The 20,485-nt window shown below is 42.1% G+C and overlaps 2 protein-coding genes across 2 annotated transcripts; both read right to left on the minus strand.

The window, feature by feature from the left end:
• Positions 1-684: 684 nt before the first annotated feature.
• Positions 685-6,244, minus strand: LOC147567796 (uncharacterized). Its single transcript, XM_086670067.1, has one exon. The coding sequence runs from the start codon at positions 5,998-6,000 to the stop codon at positions 4,990-4,992; it is 1,011 nt and encodes a 336-aa protein (XP_086526193.1). The 5' UTR covers positions 6,001-6,244; the 3' UTR covers positions 685-4,989.
• On the minus strand, positions 3,610-4,956 carry LOC147567797 (uncharacterized). The gene has a single exon (XM_086658303.1). The coding sequence runs from the start codon at positions 4,954-4,956 to the stop codon at positions 3,610-3,612; it is 1,347 nt and encodes a 448-aa protein (XP_086514429.1).
• Positions 6,245-20,485: the final 14,241 nt, after the last annotated feature.

Consider the following 20,485-nt stretch of genomic DNA (forward strand, 5'->3'; position numbering starts at 1 on the left):
TGGAGGGCAAGTTATTGCAGGTGGTGTTCGATTTCCAGATGGTTCGGGTTTTCTTTTGGCAGTGGTGTACGGTAGCAATAATATTGTTCGTAATGTGACATGTGATGTCGACAAAAGTATCTCTCGAATTATCATGCATATATAATTCTTAGGCTTGATATATTATATGAATGCATGTGATGTGAATGCGGGAAACTAGTATGGCCATAAAGTTTTTCTTTATTCTTGTTTTAAGCACGGATGTGTGCAAATTTGTAATTAATTTTAGTTTCAAGTTTATACGATCTGCGAATCGTTAGAGTCTTGTAATTAGAGTTTAGGGTCTATGAGTCCATTGATGAGTCCATTGAAGAAGCTCGAGGATGAGATCCAAAGGGGAGTGGGAGAAATCAATGGAGGTTCAAAGATGACGATCTAAAGCGAACCAAAAGGCGAAACAAGAAAAAACCAAAGGAGATTAGATCTTCTAGGTTAGGGGCCATATTAGGATCCATATATGCTTGCTTTATTTTCTCGCGCGCATTTACTTACTTATTTATGCTTTATGTCGTGGATGTTAGTTAGGCTAAGTAGTTTTTTTTTGTATTAATCAGCAGGCATAAGGGAGCCAGACCCAAACAAACAGAAGAAGAAAAAAACTAGCCTATGCCCTCAGGGGGCAGGCCCCTCCCCACAAAAACAACCCAAGGAACATCACCCTCCTCAAAAAACAAACAAGAGACACCTATAAGGAGTCTAAAGACAACATCAACACATGAACTATACAAAAGAGAACTCATCAAAACAATCTGACTCGAAAGATACCCTGCTTATCTTCCTCAATAAGCTGCACCAGCTCTGAGTTCAACTGTCCTGGCCACAGCACCTCCTCTGCCCCATCTGGCCTGTTCTTAGACAACCAATCAGCCACTCTGTTAATTTCTCTATAAACATGTTTAATCTCACAACCACCAAACCCAGCCATGAGCCTCTTTATCTTCTTGTACAGGAAGGCAGCTCTCCAAGGTGGAATACTATCAGCAGAACAGAGCAAGGAACATGAAGTCATAGAATCAGTGGCCACCACCACTTTGCTCAGCTGCATCTCTCTGGCCATCCTCAAACCAGCCTCAATACCTTGGAGCTCATGGACCAGAACTGAACAAGGTGTAGCCTGGCCTCTAACAGCAGCAAGTACCTCACCACTAGCATTTCTCAAGACACAGCCATAACCTGCTGCATCAGGAGAGTATGCCCCATCAGTGTTAATCAAAATCACACCCTGATCAGGCTTCTGCCAAGAACATTCAATAGACCTAGCAATGACAAAGTGAAAATCTATATTCCAAGCTTGAGCAACCCTTCTACTTCTAGCAGTATCCCTGACCTTAACATTCCTGGCCATCATCTTCATCTTGACATCAGCAATAATCAAGGAGAGGACAAGTTCTTTGCTGTGAGACTTCTCATTATGTAATCTTCTATTTCTTTCCCACCAAATATGGTAAACTAACCCATTAAAAGCATGTCTGCCTAATAAAGCCAGACCATCTTTCCCAGAGAACATAGTAGTACACCATTCTACCTCTTTGTCTACTCATGCTTAGACAGTTTAACCAAACCTAGCATCATAAGAAACCTGTGCCAGATAAAGGATGAAAAAGAACAATGAAAGAAGAGGTGAAGCTCATCCTCACTGTCCTCACCACACAAAACACACATAGGGTCCACCTCAATCCCCCAGAAAAGAAGCTTACACTTAGTTCTCAACCCCCCTCTGAGAGTAACCCAAGCAATAAAGCTATGTCTTGAAATGTTATGAGCAAACCAAACCAACCCATGCCAATCAACCACAGTCCCTGTCTTCCTTAATCCCTCATAGGTGCTTTTAAGAGTAAACACCGCTTTGTCACTTGCCTTCCATACTCTCAAGTCCTCCATTTCCTCATCAATAGGAACCCCAGACAAGCCATCAACAATGGATCCCAAATGCACAGATAAGTGGTGAGGAATATCCCAAGAACCCTGTCTGATACAGGAATTAACAGTAGCATTATAATGAAGTAAACATGAAGTAAACTACTATATTTAAACAAATCAGAGAAGAAGCCATGTAGAGGACCTAGAGGGTGCCAATAATCAATCCAAAAGCATGTAGATTTCCCATTACCCACAACATGAAAAGCAAATTGCAGACCAAAACACCTATACTGCAATAATCTTCTCCACACCCAAGAAGCAGAAGAAGGAATACTCATAGTCCAAAAGTTCTTCTTCTTAATCAGGTTAGACTGAACCCAATCCACCCACAAAGTGTTCTTCTGACTAAAAATATCCCAAATGTGCCTCAAACAACAAGCAACATTGAGAGCCTCAATATCTCTAACACCAAGCCCACCCTCTTTGCTAGGGAGACAAATATGAGGCCACCCAATAGCAGCCTTCTTACCCTGCAGCTCAGAACCAGACCACAAAAACCTATTCATCAGAGTCTCCATCTCTCTAAGAACTCTCTTTGGAAGAGCAAAGACACTCATCCAAAAGAGAATCATACTCTGCAAAATAGACTTAACAATAGTTAGTCTCCCAGCAAAGGACAGAAACTTTGTTTTCCAAGATTTAACTCTAGCCATCACCCTATCCAAGAGAGGGAGGCAATCAGCATACTTGAGTCTAGAAGAGATGAGAGGAACTCCCAAATATCTAACAGGTAGGTTGGCACATTCAAACTTCAAAGCTGTTCTAATATGCTCAGCAATTGCATCAGGAACACCAGCTAAAAAAAGAGCTCTTCCTTTGATTAACTTTCAGACCAGTACAAAGATAGAACTCCTCAAGCACTTCAGCCAGAGCTGCCACAGACTCAACATCCCCTTTAGAAAAAACCAGTAAATCATCAGCAAAGGCCAAGTGAGTGAGTCTAGGATTAACACACTTAGGATGAAGCCTGAACCTGCCCTCCTTAACCTTTCTCAGTAGCAAGATATTGAATACCTCCATAACTAAAACAAACAAGTAAGGAGACATTGGACATCTCTGTCTGATCCCTCTTTTACCTTTAATGTACCCATAAGAGCCACCATTAACCATTACTGAATACCTAGCTGAAGAAACACAGGCAAAAACCCATGAGTTGAATCGAGTAGGAAACCCCATTCTCTCCGTAACCTTCATGAGAGCTTCCCATTCAATAGTATCATAAGCCTTCTGCAAATCAATCTTCATGGCACATCTAGGAGGACCAATGGACTTGTGATAATCTCTAACCAATTCATGGGCAAGGAGAATATTATCTTGAATACATCTCCCAGAAATAAACCCAGACTGACAAGGACTAACCAATTTGAAAATAAACTCCTTCATTCTCAAGGTCAGGATTTTGGTAATACACTTATACACAGTGTTACAACAAGAGATAGGTCTAAACTCAGCAATTCTTGAGGCATTCTTAGATTTAGGCACAAGAGTCACTAAGGTGGAGTTAACCTCACCCAGCAGCTTACCTGAGGAAAAAAATCTTTGCACAGCCTCCACAAAATCATCTCCAACAATGTCCCAGCAAGCATTAAAGAAGTGTGAGGTGAAGCCATCAGGGCCAGGTGATTTATCTGCCCCTATGGTAGCCAGAGCCTACATCACTTCCTCCCTAGTCACTCTTCTAATCAACTGATCAGCTTCACTATCCTGCAAAACAGAAGCAAACTCCATAGATTCTAAATTAGCAGGAACTCCTTCATAGTTAGAAACACCAAACATGTGTTGATAAAACTCAACACACTCCTGTGCAACCAAGTCAGCTCTCACCACCTTCTCTCCCAAGTCATTATAAAGGAAAGGGATATTATTCCTAGATTTCCTCTCCTTTAAAGAAGCATGGAAAAACCTAGTATTACCATCTCCCAAATCAATCTTCTGGACCCTTGCCTTCTGCCTCAGCATTGCTTCCTCCATTCTAGCCATTTTGGAAAAATTAGCCACAGCCTCCCTTTCCTCTCTCCTAGACTGATCACAAAGAGGGTTCCCATGAACTTTAGTTTGAGCAGCCACCATACTACTTCTAGCTACTTCAACTTTGGTAGAGAAATCAAGAAATCTTCTCTTCTTCCAGACTAAGAGTGCTGCCTTCACCTTCTTCAGCCTACTCACCAATCTAAACATAGGATTACCTGTAACCTTCACCTTCCAGGCATCAGCAACCAACTTCATAAACCCTTCCTCCTCAGTCCAACAATTGAAAAATTTAAAAGGCCTAGGTCCAACATGAACCTCCTCAAACAAACTCACAATACAAGGAGAGTGATCAGAGACACCCTGAGGCAAAAACTCAGCCTTAGCAGAAGAAAAGAGTAGCACCCACTCAATATTAACTAAAGCTCTATCCAATTTCAAAGCAGTAAAGTTATCTCCCATTTGCATATTAGTCCAAGTATAAAAACAACCAGAAAAAGGACAATCAAAAAGGAGAGAATCCCTCACACAGTCCTTAAAATCCAGCATATCCCTTGGCCTGGCCACCCCTCCCCCCATCTTCTCCTCCAGTTCCAAAACAGCATTGAAGTCACCCATCACCAACCATGGACCTTCATAAGTTTGAGATATACTCCTCAATTCAGCCCAAAGACTCCTCCTCTCAACCACAATATTCCTGGCATAAACACAAGATAGCAAAAAGGACCTGCCATCCCTCAAGCTCACCTGAACAGTAATACTTTGATCCATAACAGAGATCAAAGAAATATTCATTTGGCAAGAATCCCAAAGTAACCAAACTCTCCCATTGTCATCACACTCATAGTTATGTAGCCAAGACCAAGTAGGCATAAGAGATTGCCTCACTTTGTCCTTATTCTGCTTCTTGACATGAGTCTCCAACACACAACACAGCCCCAAGTTATTACTCCTAATAAACTTAATCACCTCTTTTATTCTAAGGGAATCATTCAATCCCCTTACATTCCAGCTACCAAAACTAATCATTAAGAATTCGAATGGGGCCTCTACTCTTCCCCCCTAGCTTCTTTTGACCACCAACTCCAGGTCCACTGAACATAGCAACCTTAGTTGCAACACCAGCTGAACCAAACTGAGCTCCAGGAACCTCCATATCCTCATCTCCCCCCCAGGGTCATCACTCTTAATCATGTCCTCATCAAGAATACCCTTACAAGGATCAACAACACACAGTCTCTTAGCAGACTTAACCTGACCACCTTCATCCAGAGCAGCTGGAGCAGCAAGTCTCCTAGCCCCATCTAGCTTCTTGTTTTTCTTACCATTCCTCACCTCAGTCCATTCCCCCTCGTCCATATTGTCCTGTTGAGCAGCAAATAAAGAAGTAGCTCCATCACTACTTTTTGCAGAGGACTCCCCAAGGGAAGTCAATCCCTGAACACAAGTAGTACCCAATAGAGAAACAGAGCTCTTTGAAGGGGTCACCTCAGGTGCCACACCCTTATCTCGAGCTGGGTTACTAACAGGAGCTACCCCCTTACCTGATCCCATATTAACATTACTATTATCATTATTAGCCTTCTCAGAAGCCTTAGGTCGAACAGAAGAGGTACACTTGCTCTCACTATGCCCAAAAGCACCACAACCTTTACATTTCATAGGCCTCCACGCATAATCAACATGAATATTAATGATTCTAGCATTCTTAACAGAGAAAGAGATTACCTCAGGCATGACACACTCCTTAGGAATTTCGACACAAACTCGAGCATAACCCATACGAGATCTTCTCGCAGTAGGCTCATCCATCATAATAGGCTTACCCAAGAAGCTAGCTATCTTGGCTAGCCCTTTAGGATTCCAAAGAAAGACAGGAACATTGCGGAAACACACCCAAATAGGAATAGACTCCATAGCAGCTACATCCTCCTCAATGAACAGCTGCCAAGGCCTCACAAAGAACAATCTATTCATAATAAACAAAGGATCCATATCTAAAATTCTTTGTCTATCCTCCTCCAAGCTAAATCTAATAATATAGGCTGCATCACCATGAGTAGTTAAGAACATAGACCCTCTTGGCTTCCATCGATCCAGAAGGATCCTTCGAACAAGATGAAATGGAAGACGCTGTCCAACAAAAGAGCCAATCAACAGGTTTTCACACTCCTGAATCTCCTCTTCAAACTCATCAAGCAAAATCTCCGGTAACTCACTATCTTCCCCCACCACTGGAGGGGAATACTCCAACTTCGCACGATACTTCTTCTCCTCAGGATGAAACAAAGAAGCCCAGCTAGAACCACCCCTCCCCATATTCGAATCCTTTTTCGCCTTCAAACCTTCTCCATCCCCCAAACCAGAGCCAAGATGATAAAAATCCTCTCCTGCTCCCTCCCTAGAAGCAGGAGGGAGCATCAACAACAGTTCCCCAGCCGCCAGACCAATGGGAAAAACAAACCCCACAAACCAGGAATCCCCTCAGCCGCCGCCACTTGCCGGAAAGAAAGAAAAGAAAACCCTAGAAAATCGCGCCTACCACCCGGGACTTTCTCTCTCCTCTTAACTCAAAGTTTTTTCTAGGCTAAGTAGTTCACTATAACAAACGCCAGACTAGCGTAAAAGTCCCCAAAAGTAATTTTGAGTAAATACCTACCCAGACTAAGACACCCTTTGAACCCTCGATCGAGGAAGGTGGGTCGGCCTTCGCAGAGTACCTCCTCTATCTTGGAGCTAAGTGGCCAGACTCGTTACAGGGGTCTACACGTCTAAATGGTTTTACTCAACGAGATCACCAAAAGAGGTTTGGATACTCGAGGCAAGAGGATAGATTAGTCATTCATCAATGAAATCTATCAACCAAGAGTCATAAGAGTATGATCAGTGAAGTAGTTCACTCACCTGGATTGACGGAGTGGAGGGTAAGGCCCTAGTCCGCTTTACTCCGAAGATCTGGGATCTTGGAATCACGTTATTCAATCGGGGACGGTTTAATGTGGGAAAACTGAATTTTTCCAAAAACGATAACGAGTTTAAAGCTTTACAATTCTTTTATATAGTTTTAAGATGACGCAAGGAAACAGGTTCAATATTGAATCAGACCTAAGGGAGGTGCTGATCAACTTCCTAGAATAGAAGAGTGAGTCAGAGAATAGTTCTCAGATTCAAAAGGAAAGCGTACTAGAATACCCAATCCCAATCTCATAACATTCTCTTTGAAAGAGTAATGGATGCTAGCACGACCATTAAGATAAACTGAGGAAGAGGTTCCTACAGAGGTCATAAATGGAGAGGTACGAGACCTCCAAGGCAATCTGAATGGAAGACAACATAATTCATCTATCACCCAATTCAATGTCGATTGAACAAAGATAGATAAGACCTTAGATGAGTCACTCAGATTGTTATGAACTACTGAGCAGAACACACGGAAACATCGAATCTAAGAAACAGTTCTTGAGATTCGAAGGAAGGAATCTAAGAAAGAGTTCTTGAGATTCAAAAGGGCAAAGGGTCAGTCAAGTGAGAAAAACATTTGACCAAATGTAAGGACCCTTTGCTAACACATTTGAGCTTTGTTGATGACCTTCTTGTGTTATGAAGGGTGATATGGGTTCAGCCAAGGCTCTTGCTGAAGTCCTTGATGTCTTTTTCTCATGTACTGGCCTGAGAGTAAGCAAGGCCAAGAGTTCTATTTTTGCTGCTGGGGTGAATGCTGACAGTATGGCTGCCATTCAAGAGAGCCTTGGGTTTAATAGTGCTTCTCTGCCTGTTAGATATCTAGGGGTTCCTCTTATCTCCTCTAGGTTGAGCTACTCTGATTGCCAGCCTTTGATTGATAGGGTGCTTGGTAAGATCAAGTCTTGGAAGATGAGGTTCCTTTCCTATGCAGGTAGGCTGACTTTGGTTAGATCAGTGCTTAATGGTATGGTGATTTTCTGGTTCAGTGTTTTTGTGCTGCCTAAGAGAGTTGTTCATGAGTTGGATAGATTGTTTATGAGATTTCTTTGGGATGGACCTGAAATGAATGCTAAAGGGGCCTCTATCAGTTGGCATATGGTGTGCCATCCTTTCAAAGAGGGTGGGTTGAATCTTGGGAGTTTGGGTGTGCTTAATGATGCTTGTTCTTTAAGGCACATCTGGGATTTGTTTATTGATAAACCCACCCTTTGGGTTGCTTGGGTGAAAGTCCATCTTATCAAGGGCAGTTGCTTCTGGCTTTTGAAGGTTCCTCATGAAGCTTCTTGGAGTTGGCGCAGAATTCTTCAAAATAGGTGTCATGGCCTTCAGTTCTGCCTGGCTCTTGTTGGCAATGGTCAGAGTATTAGTTTTTGGAAGGATCCTTGGCATCCTATGGGTATCTTGGCTCCTCATTTCCCTCCTCAGCTCAGGTATGATAGTATTTTACATTTTGAGGCTCCTGTTAGTAGTTGTTTGGTTGATGGACAGTGGTTTATCCCTGCTCCTCAAGTTCATTATCTTGATGCTTTGGAGGAGGGTCTGTCCCAAGTAAATTGTAATGTTGATTTTGAGGATAGGAGAATTTGGTTAGCTAATGATAAAGGGGATTTTACTCTAAAGAGTACTTATGAGGCCATGAGGGAGTCCCTGCCTCAGATTGCTTGGCATTCCTTGGTCTGGTTTAGTCATAATGTCCCTAGGCATAGTTTCATTACATGGGTGGTGTTACATAGAGCTACTAAGACCAAATTGAAGTTGTATAAATGGGGCTTGAATGTGATGGTTACTTCTTCTCTGTGTCATGAGGAAGAGGAGGTTGATTTCCATCTATTTTCAAGTGCAAATTTTCTCAGGCTATTTGGAAGGATCTTTTAAAGTTGCTGGGTTTGAGGCATGCTCCATGCCATTCTTTGGATGCTATGATTCAATGCTGTTGCAGGTTGTTTCATGGGGTTGATAAGGTTGGCATCTTGGGTAAGCTTGTTTTTAATGCTTTTATTTACCATGTGTGGTGTGAAAGAAATAGAAGAGTGTTTGCTAATACAAGAGTAAACCTAGAGGGTGTTCTTCACATGATCAAGGAGGAGGTAAGAATGAAAATGGTTGGTTTGTCTGTTAAGACTAAGAGCAGTCCTAGGGTCCCTTTTCTTGAGAAGAACTGGAATTTGCAGCTGATGGTGGTACTTCCTACTGTTATTCCTTGTGTCTGGTCTGGTCCTGCTCTAGGCAGTATTCTTCTTAATGCTGATGGTGCCTTTGCTACTGACCATGCTGGGTTTGGTTGTGTGTTGAGAGATCATTGTGGTTTTGTTATTGTGGCAGCTCAAGGGGGTGCAAAGCCTGTTAGTGTTGTCCATCATGAACTGCAGGCTATAGAGGTTGGACTTGGCCTGGCTTATGAGTTTGGTTATAGTCATGTGCAGGTTGCTACAGATTCTCAATATGCTTGTGATTTGCTGACTAAGGAGGGAGCTGAACCTCCTTGGCAATCACTTGAGTTATGGCGTAAGATTAGGTCAGTCAGAGAGAAGTTTGCAGTATGTACAGTGGAGCATGTGTTTAGGGAGGTCAATCAGCTGGCCGATCTTCTTTCGAAGGCTAGGACTGTGGTTGGTATGGATATTTTAGGGGCAGCAGATTTGAGTGAAGCTATGCAGCAGATAGCTCTTGATGATAGAATGGGTACTGTCCGGCAAAGGCTGAAGTGATGTCTCCTTCTTTAGATTTATGATTGTTATGTTTTTGTGGGATCATATGTTTTCTCCTTGGCTGTTTCTTTTGTTTGCCTTTGTGGGCTTGGTTGCCGGCTTTTTGTTTGTTTTTGCTTCTTAGTCTCTTTTTTGTAAAGGTTCTGACTACCTAAAAAGCCTGCTGATTTATGCAAAAAAAAAAAAAACATTTGACCAAGAAAAGGCAAGCAGTTGTCGAGTACATGATCAAGAGTATTCCTCATTACTGTGAATGTTTCCAAACAATGGCTAGACCATTTAAGAAGAATCTACCCTTAGCACCTGGAGGACAAAAGGAATGGAATTATGAATTCTAGTTCCAATATCCTTGTTAACAAAGTTAAAAACAAATATCGTAGAATTCCTTCATCAGGTATTTTAAGACCGGATGTGCGGCTAAAGCTCAAAGGAAACATATACTTGACTAAAAGGAGTAAAGATCCAAGAGAGAGCAGAAACGGTAATGCTAGGGATGCTGAAAGGGATTGAAGTCTTCTTTAGACATTGATCTAGCTTAGAACTTAATAATGATTATTTTGTTCCTTTAGAAACCAGTGGTAAAATTAACTGAAGGTTAACATTGATAATGGTGGTTTCAGTCAAGGTTAACACACTGAAGTAAAGAATCACCTTAACAGGAAGAAATCTGAGTCAAGAATTTGATAACCATTAAAGGAGTTGAGAAACAGTTTCCCAACTCTGCTCCATGGAACACATCCGACGGATGGTGGTTTGAGTGGGAGTAATCGAACACTGCTATGCATGACTCGATCAATGATGGGTTTAAGCCAGTCTTCCGAATACTTTGGGATATATTCTAGAAACCTACTCCGTCTAAAGCTAAGCCTGTGTGAAGTGTTTTACAAGGATACAAAATTAGCTAAAAGTCTGACGCAATTTCTTTAAAAGAAATTTGGGTTTTTTCCATTAACAATCAAGAGAAACAAAGCGTTTGTTGCTCGTGATAATATTCTTCTTATAATTAGCGTAACAAGGTACTAATTATTACAAGAATAAGTGGGAGAAAAGTATAAGTCAAATTTATTCGACCATGAGAAAAATCATGAGGAACAATCATGCAAATTGTACAAGCCGATTAAGTTCGACCAAGAGCAACAAAACGGTTAACCGCGATTCCTCAGAAAAGGAAGAGGTAAAGATGGGATCTTAAAACCTACCGCACAAAAGCGAATGTGATTCGCAGGAGAACTCTCAAGTAGTTGAAAGTGTCTCAAAAGGAAAATCTCAAGTAGTTGAGAGTATTCCAAATTGTTGTTCAAAAGCCCTTAAGGTCCAAAGTAATCTTAAAAGACTCAGAAGATTAAATTCTTTCTGAAGAGATAAAAGACCTGCTCAGAGACGGAAACCAACTCTAGATATTGGCATCAAGCCAAAAAAATATGGAATCGACATCTCGTCAAGACATGTAGTTTGATAATTTATGTCAACGGAAGAGCTAAATTAGTTTTCCATAGTAGAAAACAGAGAAGGATGGAAACATTCGTGTTTCCCAAAACTAGACAAGATGAAGTGAATATCTTCTAGTCCAGTTATGTCCATAAGCATGCTTCAGAAATCCATCAACGGATTAAAAGCACGCAAGAGTTGGAATCTTCGATTCATAGAGGTAATCAAAGTAGTTTGATTCCTGAGGAATGAAGAAATTCTTGAATCACGAAATTTCAACAAGGTAAGTGGGAGTAACAAGCTTTCCAAGTCCGTATGCAGAGGGCATACAAGAGATTGAGTACGACATGAAGATGTTGTAAAACAGCTATGAACTGACTCAATAGAGGACCACACACAAAAGGATAAAATGCCATTTTGGGCATCGAAGATCTACAAACATAGATCGAAAAGATGATAGGATTAAAAAGAACTTAGTACACTAAAATTCTTGAATCCAAAATTCGAAAATCTGAGACTCGGAAAAGTCTATAAGAATTTCGACCCAAAAACTCATGACAGAGAGCGTTGCAAGACTCGGATTCTAAAGACACCGATGAGCAAGCACGCATGAGAGAGACATTTATGTACAAAACATAAAGTCGGTCATGTAGAACATGATTAGCATTAAGACATCCAAACTCGGAGTGGAGAATCCGAATCACTACTTAGATATCCTAGAAGGCTGTAGGATGAAATAGTACAAAAGTTGAACATGTCATCATTGCAAACTTCCAGACATGGAAGGAAAGAGGCTGAAAGAGTTTCGAGCCGGGAATTGTTGCAAATTCTACAAAAGAATTAAGCCTTAATACTAGTAAAGGGTTACTAGCAATTATCAAAGTTGAAGATCACGATCTTCAAATTAATTGATAAATAGCAAAGTTTAAAACAAACTACATCCGTAGTCAAACTAAACTGTCACCTAAGATCATGTATGAGAGTCATACATAATTCTAAGTCATGAGGTATATTTTAGACAAACCTCGACAAGTAAATTGAGTAAGTAAAAGGAGTTTTACGGAAGAAGCTCAAATTTACAAACTCTCGTTATCGGAATAAGTTGGTTATTTCACCGTCGTCTAAATTAGGTTTAGTATTTAAACGACAGTCCACGGATAATAAAACATTCCGAATAGGTTTGTCAGATACGTGATCTGATGAATGAAATCCTATTAAGTGAACTTGGAATATTTGTTATCATCTCTCTGGTCCAGGTCGTTGCATGGACAACAACGACTAAGGAAGACTAGCACGTAAGGTCGATGGGATAGCGCAGTTTCATGGGCTATAGGAATAGTATATTTTATTCGACTACGTGGGTGTGTAATAGGGATTATACACTGGATAACCCTCAAATGAGAAGTACATCACTCGTGATGAACGTCAAACACTTCTCATTAAGACAAGATTGGAGAGATTCCTCAAAACATGAGTGCTCCACTCATCTTATGTAAGGAATGTCCGACTTTGGTTCCGTTAAACGCCGCGCCGTAAAAGGAGGTTATAAAGGCGGATACTGGGGAAGACAGGATAGACATGAAGTTATGTGGGAGTACAAGAATGGATTGTGTCATCCTAATCACATTAGGTACGAAGTGTCTCAAGGCCACTTGATGAGTTACCAACTGAAAAATACATGGCCACGCTCAAACGGATTAAAAGTTAATCGTTTGTCTTTTATAGTAGTGCTCGGATATCAATAAAGTCTGAATGACGTGACGTATCAGATGGGATACAAATTGACACGGGAATCGAGCATTGCAATTTTTCGGATAGGACAATTGATGAAGGAGATCATCAAGTCCGGTTGATTTAGGGGTTGTATTGTTTCGCTAGAAACCAACTACGATCGTCGAATTACGAAGTAATTCGCGGCTAACTTCGACCGGATCATACAACGGGTTACACATAAGAATGGCTACTTAATCGGATGATATGACTAGTGAGAGTGAGATATATAATCATGGGAGAGTCCCATCAAAATGTCTCATAGGCCTAAAACAAGTTTAGGCAAAGATAGCAAAAAGACCCGAAAAAGGAGGTTTGGGCCTAGAGCCAAAAAGGGACTTTTTGGGCTCGGATTGGGCTGGTTTTTGGAGGGTAGGTTCCTCTAATAAGGAACATCAAATCTGCCAATTTTGGCTGGGTTTGGACATCAACTAGTTGCTATTTTCGGCAATTTCCTTAATCTTATTCTAAAGGGTCTTTTAGGAAACCCAATTAGAGGTGGACTCTTATTAGGGTTCTATATAAAGACTATTAGGGAAGAGAATAAGGTGTGTAATTTCTCATATAGCTTTCTTACTCTACCACATCAAGTTGAGAGGAGAAAGTGAGCTAATTCCCAAAAGCTATCAACTAGTCAAGAAGAAATGTTCTTCGTATCAAACTATGATTGTGGTTCTAGCTAACCTTCAAAGTAGGAGATTAAGGAGTCCATTCGGTGTCCCAAGTAGAGGAGCAACAATTGGAGCTCTTGGTCTTCTAAAGCGATTGGAAAGGTTCGAGGCAAAACTAGCGATTAAGGTAATCTTCTAGTTTTACTTAGTTAATTATTAGTTTATGCATGTGATCCTGGGAGACTAATGTTAGATATGAGATGTCTGAGATTCCGCTATAAACATTAGTAGGGACTAAAACCAAACAGTCGTACAGAATCGAAAGAGAGGAGAGAGAAAATCCCGTAAGGAGAGAGAAAGTGGTGATTTTCTAGGGTTTTGTGATCAGAAATCTTGATTTCTGGTCTGGTTTCTCTCCGGCAATGATTGATTCTCATATTGGAATTGATCCTAGCATGAGGGATGAAGGAGAAATCGGTGAAGGAAGGTTTTTATTGGCTGCAAACCGTTTACCTAGTGAAGATGAAGAGGAAGAGATGAATGAGGAAACCTCACTGGTTTCATGTGAATAACAACCAGAAACAGTTATGGATACTACTCATTCAGTTGGTCTTCTCTTTAAGGCAACATCAAAATCAAAACTGAATGGTGATGGGTCTACGTCACAAGTTCAGCAAGGAGTAACTACAACTCCTGTTCGTGCAAAAGAAAAAAGAACAGTAATGGGGAAGAAGATGGTCTTGGGTAATAGTCCACTAGCAAATGCTATACGTAACAACATGTTCTCGGGAGTTCTTCCGAATCCAACAAGCGAAACAACCAGAATCATAACAAACTCGGCTGAATACTCACCATGTGCAACACCGATTGAAAACTCAGAGGGAATTAGGGTTTCGGCAGAAACTAGGTTTTCCAATGGAGAGGGACGACAAGGTGTTAGGCCTGATCAGGTGAGTGCTTCTAAAAATATCCATGGTGATTTACACGGACCTGTTAATTGGAGTTCTCTATTTACAAAACAGCAAGTCTTAAAACGTGCTGAACTGAGTTATTTCCCACCTAAGGAGAGAGATGGAAACCTAATTGCTGAAGTGAATGCTACTGAATTCACACATGAAATTAAAACTTTCGAAGATATTCTTATTGGCAGCTTTGTTGGTGAAAGGTTGGGGTATGGATTGGTGCATAGTGTGCTGTTGAAACAATGGAAACCGAGAGGGGGTATGAAGCTCACTGTGCATGGTAATTCAGCTTACGTTATAAAGTTCTCTTCGTCGGATGATAGACGAAGGGCATTGGAACATGAGCCGATATTTATTGCGGGGAGACTCTTTGTAGTTCGACAATGGAAACACAATGTTGAACAAGAGCTTCAAGAATTGAAAACTATACCTATTTGGGTCTGTTTTCGGAACATTCCACTTTTGCTTTGGAATACGAAAGGAATCTCTTATATTGCTAGTGTGGTGGGTGTACCTCTCATGCAAGACAGTCGTACAGAATCGAAAGAGAGGATGGCATTCGCACGTGTGTGTGTGGAGGTAAAAGTTGATAAGAGTTTACCGGATGAAGTAAACATTCGAGTTAAAGAGGGGTCTTCCGATTACATGGTAAAAGTGCAAGTGGAGTATTCCTGGAAGCCGGATAGGTGTGAAGGGTGTCAAGTATTTGGTCATGCTGATTCAGATTGTCCTAAACAACCAAAATCTTTTGGTCACCCTACTGTCCCTACTAGCGATACAAACCAACCAAAGGGTGATAACCGAACAGCAAGTTCTAATAAGCAACAATCTGACCAACGGGTTTTTATATCCTCGGGGAAGAGTAATAATAACTTAATTGGGAGGCAACAAGGTACTCAAAAAGTCCATGGGGCTGCAGCAAACCGAGCTGGTGGTGGTCGTAAACGCCCAGCAACATTGACAAATCGAGAATCAGGCCAACATAGTGTGGAGGAGGGACGAGACAGAAATGGTGATTGGTTGGTGGTTCCATCGAAATCAAATCAGTTCACTATAGGTGCGGGTCAAATGGAAAAGTCAGATCAACCACGTAGAAAGATGGCAAAGAAGGCGTTGATTCCAATTGCACAACATGGTTCTGCTGGTATCTTATCAGGTAATTCTTTTTTAGCCTTGTCAAATTCAGATGATACCGACTTGGAAACTCGTCTCCGAGAGCCAGAGGGGGAGGCCTCTGAAAGAGATCACAATTTTCATGATGAAGAAGATCACTTGATGCATAGCTCACAATCTAAACTAGACCCTCACATGAGTATTACGAGAGAAGACAGCAACCTAGAGACCTCCACGGCGGTCGAAAAACCCTCCCAATAGTTTTAATGATTAATCGTGCATGTTGGAACGTGAGAGGTCTTAATGACTCACTCCGTACGAAGAGTGTGCGTGATTTTATGCGATTAAATAGAATTGGTTTATGTGGATTTCTAGAAACTCATGTCCAGGAAATCAATAAGACTCGCATTCAGCGAAGCCTTAATTCTAGCTGGACTTTTATTGATAACTATGTGGCTGTCCCGGGAGGTCGGATATGGATTGGATGGGACCCGAGTAGGGTTGATTTCACTGTGTCCCATGTTGGGTCAAGTTATTGCAGGTGGTGTTCGGTTTCCAGATGGTTCGGGTTTTCTCTTGGCAGTGGTGTTATGGAAGCAATAACACCGTTCGTCGCCGGGAACTTTGGAGGGACCTTGAGTTTCTTATGATGGGTCCTGAGGCTCCGTGGCTAGTGCTAGGTGACTTTAACACCACGATGCTGGCCAACGAGAAGAGAGGCGGTAATTGCTCACCGTCTCAAGGATACAATGAGATGTTCGATTGTGTTACCGACCTGGGATTGTTCGATTGCCCGTTTACAAGTTGTTTCTGCACATGGTCTAACAGGCAGATGGGAGCTGCTAATGTCAGTACCAAGATCGATCGGGCTCTCATTAATAGTGGTTGGTTGACACAGTTCGTTGGTCTTCACTATTCTCAGTCCTTGGTAAGTTTTTTTTTTTGATGATGATAAGCGGGAGGTGCCCGAACCGAATACAAAAGAATAAGAATTCAAAAAACAGCAAAGAAATCAAAATTACATCAAATCATTAGCCCCACCCTTTCCTCATCCGCACTGTTCCTCTCGAGTCCGCATTAACAATATTGACTAATTCCGCCGGTAGTTGACTAATATTCAAGTGAGTTACACCCGGTCCAAGCTTCATCTTCGATTAAGAAATCAGCAGCCTGATTGGCTTCTCTATAGACATGAAAAACCCGAAAACTCCGAAATTGGCTCTGAAGCCTCTGAACTCTCTTCCACAAACGCCTTGCCCTCCATGGTAATCTCTAATGTGGTTTTGCAAGAAGTAACTTGATATTCATCGAGTCAAGACCAAGTTCAACGTCCTGCAGTCCGGCACTAAGTGCTAACTCTAATCCCAACTCAACACCCTGCAGCTCGTGTATGAAGATAGTCTGTCCATCAATCTGACCTGTGGCTGCTCTGACAACAATCCCCTCCGAATCTCGAATAATGGCTCCATACCCCGCTTCCACCTCGTTCAGTGCACCATCAGTATTAATCATATATCTCCCTACTGTCAGTCGAGTCAATTTAAATGGAGTGTAGAATGGCTTTTGGAGAGAGATGATAAGATTCCAGCGATCAATGATTCTCCGATTCTCCTCTGTATCTTCAAACCGTTTGGTAACGGCGTTCAGCTTGATCCTCACTTCATCACAGATAGTGTGTATAATCAGCCCCGGTGACATGACATTACTTCTAAATACCCTGTTATTCCGCTCCTTCCAAATATGGTAGACATTGGCATTTAGAAGCAAACGACCCACTCGGGCAGCGATAGAGAGCCCACCAAAGTGATTGATACACCACTGTAGCTCCCCTTCCCAATCAGCGGCACATACTCTCTAAAAACCCATCTTGAGTAATAGCGATTCCCATATAATCTTTGTGACCGAACAACCAAAGAATAAGTGGAAATCCGTTTATTCATCTCCCCCACAAAAAACATACGTAGTGTCTATAACTATACCCCAACTAGCCAGAAGCGATCTAGTTTTGAGGCGTCTTCGAAAAGCAAGCCACGTGATGAAGCAATGTTTGGGTATACCACCCGGTGACTATACTAATGAGGTCCAGCTCAATCGAGTTCCTCTAGGTCGAATTGCTTCATACGTCTCTTTGAGAGTAAACTCTCCATTCTGGCTAGGCATCCAGATCACCTCATCTCTGAGAGTACTATCTACCACAACCTCCCTAGCCTCGACTGCGATAGTCCCTAGCATGGCTGCAACATGAGTAGGGAAGACCCAACCTGACTGCCCAATAAACTGAGAAACCCGGGCATCCAAATTAAGGTGAGAATCATATCTGTGCGTCTCCTCAAAAGCATCAAGTAGAAGACCGCGAGGATGCCATAAATCAGTCCAGAATTTGGTATTATGACCATCCCCCAAAGAGGTACAAATGAGTCTCTGAGCTGTCGGCCTGCTGGCTAGAATCCGACGCCAACACCACGAACTTCTACTCGAAGCCGATAAAGTCCAGAAGTGTTGATCTTTGATGAGATTATTTCTCACCCATTCAGCCCACAAGGTCGTCTTACCACTAACCAGATCCCATATATGACGAAGGTTTGACGCTTCGAAGAGCATCTCGATATTGCGAAATCCAAGCCCTCCTTCGTCACTTGGGTAACATAAGTTTTCCCAACCAATGGGAGCCCTCTTACACCCCATATCAGCACCTGACCAAAGGAACTTACTGAAGATGGAGTTGATGTCGTTCATAACCCTTTTGGGAATAACAAACACTGCTGCCCAATATAGTAACATGTTGTTCAAAACCACCTTAATGAGAAGGACACGCCCCGCAAACGATAAGAAGCGACTCTTCCAAGATTGGATTCGTCCCTTGATTTTATCGATTAACGGGATGCAATGACTATAGGTAAGACGAGATTTATGAGGGGCACAGGTATCGAATAGGCAGAGAACCAGTACCAAATTCCAGGATAGTGGTGATATCACTCTGACCTTGAGCCGAAAGACCAGCAAAGAAGATAGTACTCTTAAGCACGTTGGCCTGCAACCCCGTCGCCCGATGAAAATCAGTTAGCGCACCTTTTAGAGCTTGAGCCGAACCCGTGTCTCCTCGAAAGAAAACCATGAGGTCGTCTGCAAAACAAAGGTGAGTAACCTTCGGGACTGGACACTGAGGGTGTAACAAGAACCGACCTGCCCTTTCCTCTCGATCAATAAGAACCGCGAATACCTCCATCATTAAAACAAACAAATATGGAGATATTTTTTGCATAAATCAGCAGGCTTTAGGGTGCCAGAACCCTCACAAAATGAAAGCTAGAAAAGAAACAAAGAGCTACCAGCCAGAATGGCATACAAACCACAAAGGGTACCCAAGAAAAACAACCAAGAAGAAACATATAATCCCACATAAAAATAACAACCATAATGCAAAAGAAGAAACACAGACTCAAACCACACACATTAGCACTTCAGCCTTTGCCTGACAGTACCCACTTTGTCATCAAGGGCCACTGACTGCATATCTTCATTAAGGTCGGCTGCCAACAAAACATCCATACCCACCTTTGTTCTAGCTTTAGATAACAGATCAGCAAGTTGGTTAACCTCCCTAAAAACATGCTTCAGGCTGCACTCATCAAAACTCCCCATCATAGTCTTGATCCTTCTCCATAAAGCAATAGACTGCCAAGGTGGTTCAGCTCCACACTTAACCAGCAGGTCACAAGCATACTGAGAATCAGTAGCAACTAGAACCCGACCATAACCATGAGAAGCAGCCAGACTAAGCCCAGCTTCAATTGCCTGCAATTCATGATGGACAACACTAACAGGATGGACACCACCCATAGCAGCCACTATAACAGACCTTGAGAAATCTCTCAACACACATCCAAAACCAGCATGTGTTTCAGAGTAAGCACCATCAGTATTTATCAACACATAACCTGGGGGAGGACCAACCCAAACACAAGGAGTGACAACAGGAGGGGTCACAACTAACTGCAAGTTCCAGTTTTTCTCAATGCTAGCAAGCCTAGGACTGCTCTTAGTCTTACAAGAAAGCCCAACCATTTTCATCCTGACTTCTTCCTTAATTCTAATAAGAATACTCTCAGGAGATTCACTAATGCGTGAGAAGATTCTCCTGTTTCTCTCACACCACACATGGTAAATAAAAGCAAGCTTACCAAGGATGCCTATTTTATCAGTCCCCTGCAGCAGCCTAAGACACCATCCAATCATAGCATCCCAAGAGTGACATTGGACCTGTTTCAATACCAGCAACTGCAGCAAAGCCTTCCAAATAACCAGGGAGAATCTGCACTGAAAGAAAAGGTGAACATCATCCTCCTCCTCCTCATGACAAAGAGAGCAAGTGACCTGCACATTCTTACCCCATTTGTAAAGTTTCAACTTGGTCTTAAGTGCTCTATGCAAAGCCACCCAAGTGACAAAGCTATGCCTAGGAATATTGTGACTGAACCAAACCAAGGAACTCTAGTCAACTTTAGGCAGGGACCCCCTCATAGCTTCATAGGTGCTTTTCAAAGTAAAAACTCCTCTATCATTAGCAAGCCAAACTTTCTTATCTTCAAATTCAACATCACAAAGCACTTGATGTACCCCATCCATCAATGGACCTAAGTAAATAGCCTGAAGAGAAGAGATGGCCCACTGACCATCAACCAGACAATTACTCACAAGAGCATCAAAGTGCAGCCTGCTATCATACCTTAGCTGCTTAGGAAAGAAAGGAGCCAAAATCCCCATAGGGTGCCATGGATCCTTCCAAAAGCTGGTGAACTTCCCATTACCAACAAGAGAGAAACAAAACTGGAGCCCATACTGCCTATTATGAAGAATCTTCCTCCAACTCCATGAAGCCTCATGAGGAACACCCATCAACCAAAAAAACTGACCCTTGATCAAATAAGACTTAACCCAAGCAACCCAAAGAGTGGATTTGTCAATAAACAGACCCCAGATGTGCCTAAGAGAGCAGGCATCA

The sequence above is a fragment of the Eschscholzia californica genome, unplaced genomic scaffold (genome assembly GCF_041429995.1).
Source record: "Eschscholzia californica isolate CP2 unplaced genomic scaffold, dmEscCali1.0.p SCAF_1, whole genome shotgun sequence".
NCBI lineage: Eukaryota > Viridiplantae > Streptophyta > Magnoliopsida > Ranunculales > Papaveraceae > Eschscholzia > Eschscholzia californica.

What these genes read in the sequence shown, in the direction of transcription:
- LOC147567797 (XM_086658303.1), bottom strand. Translation starts at nt 4,956, where the DNA reads ATGATTAGTTTTGGTAGCTGGAATGTAAGGGGATTGAATGATTCCCTT.
- LOC147567796 (XM_086670067.1), bottom strand. Translation starts at nt 6,000, where the DNA reads ATGTTCTTAACTACTCATGGTGATGCAGCCTATATTATTAGATTTAGC.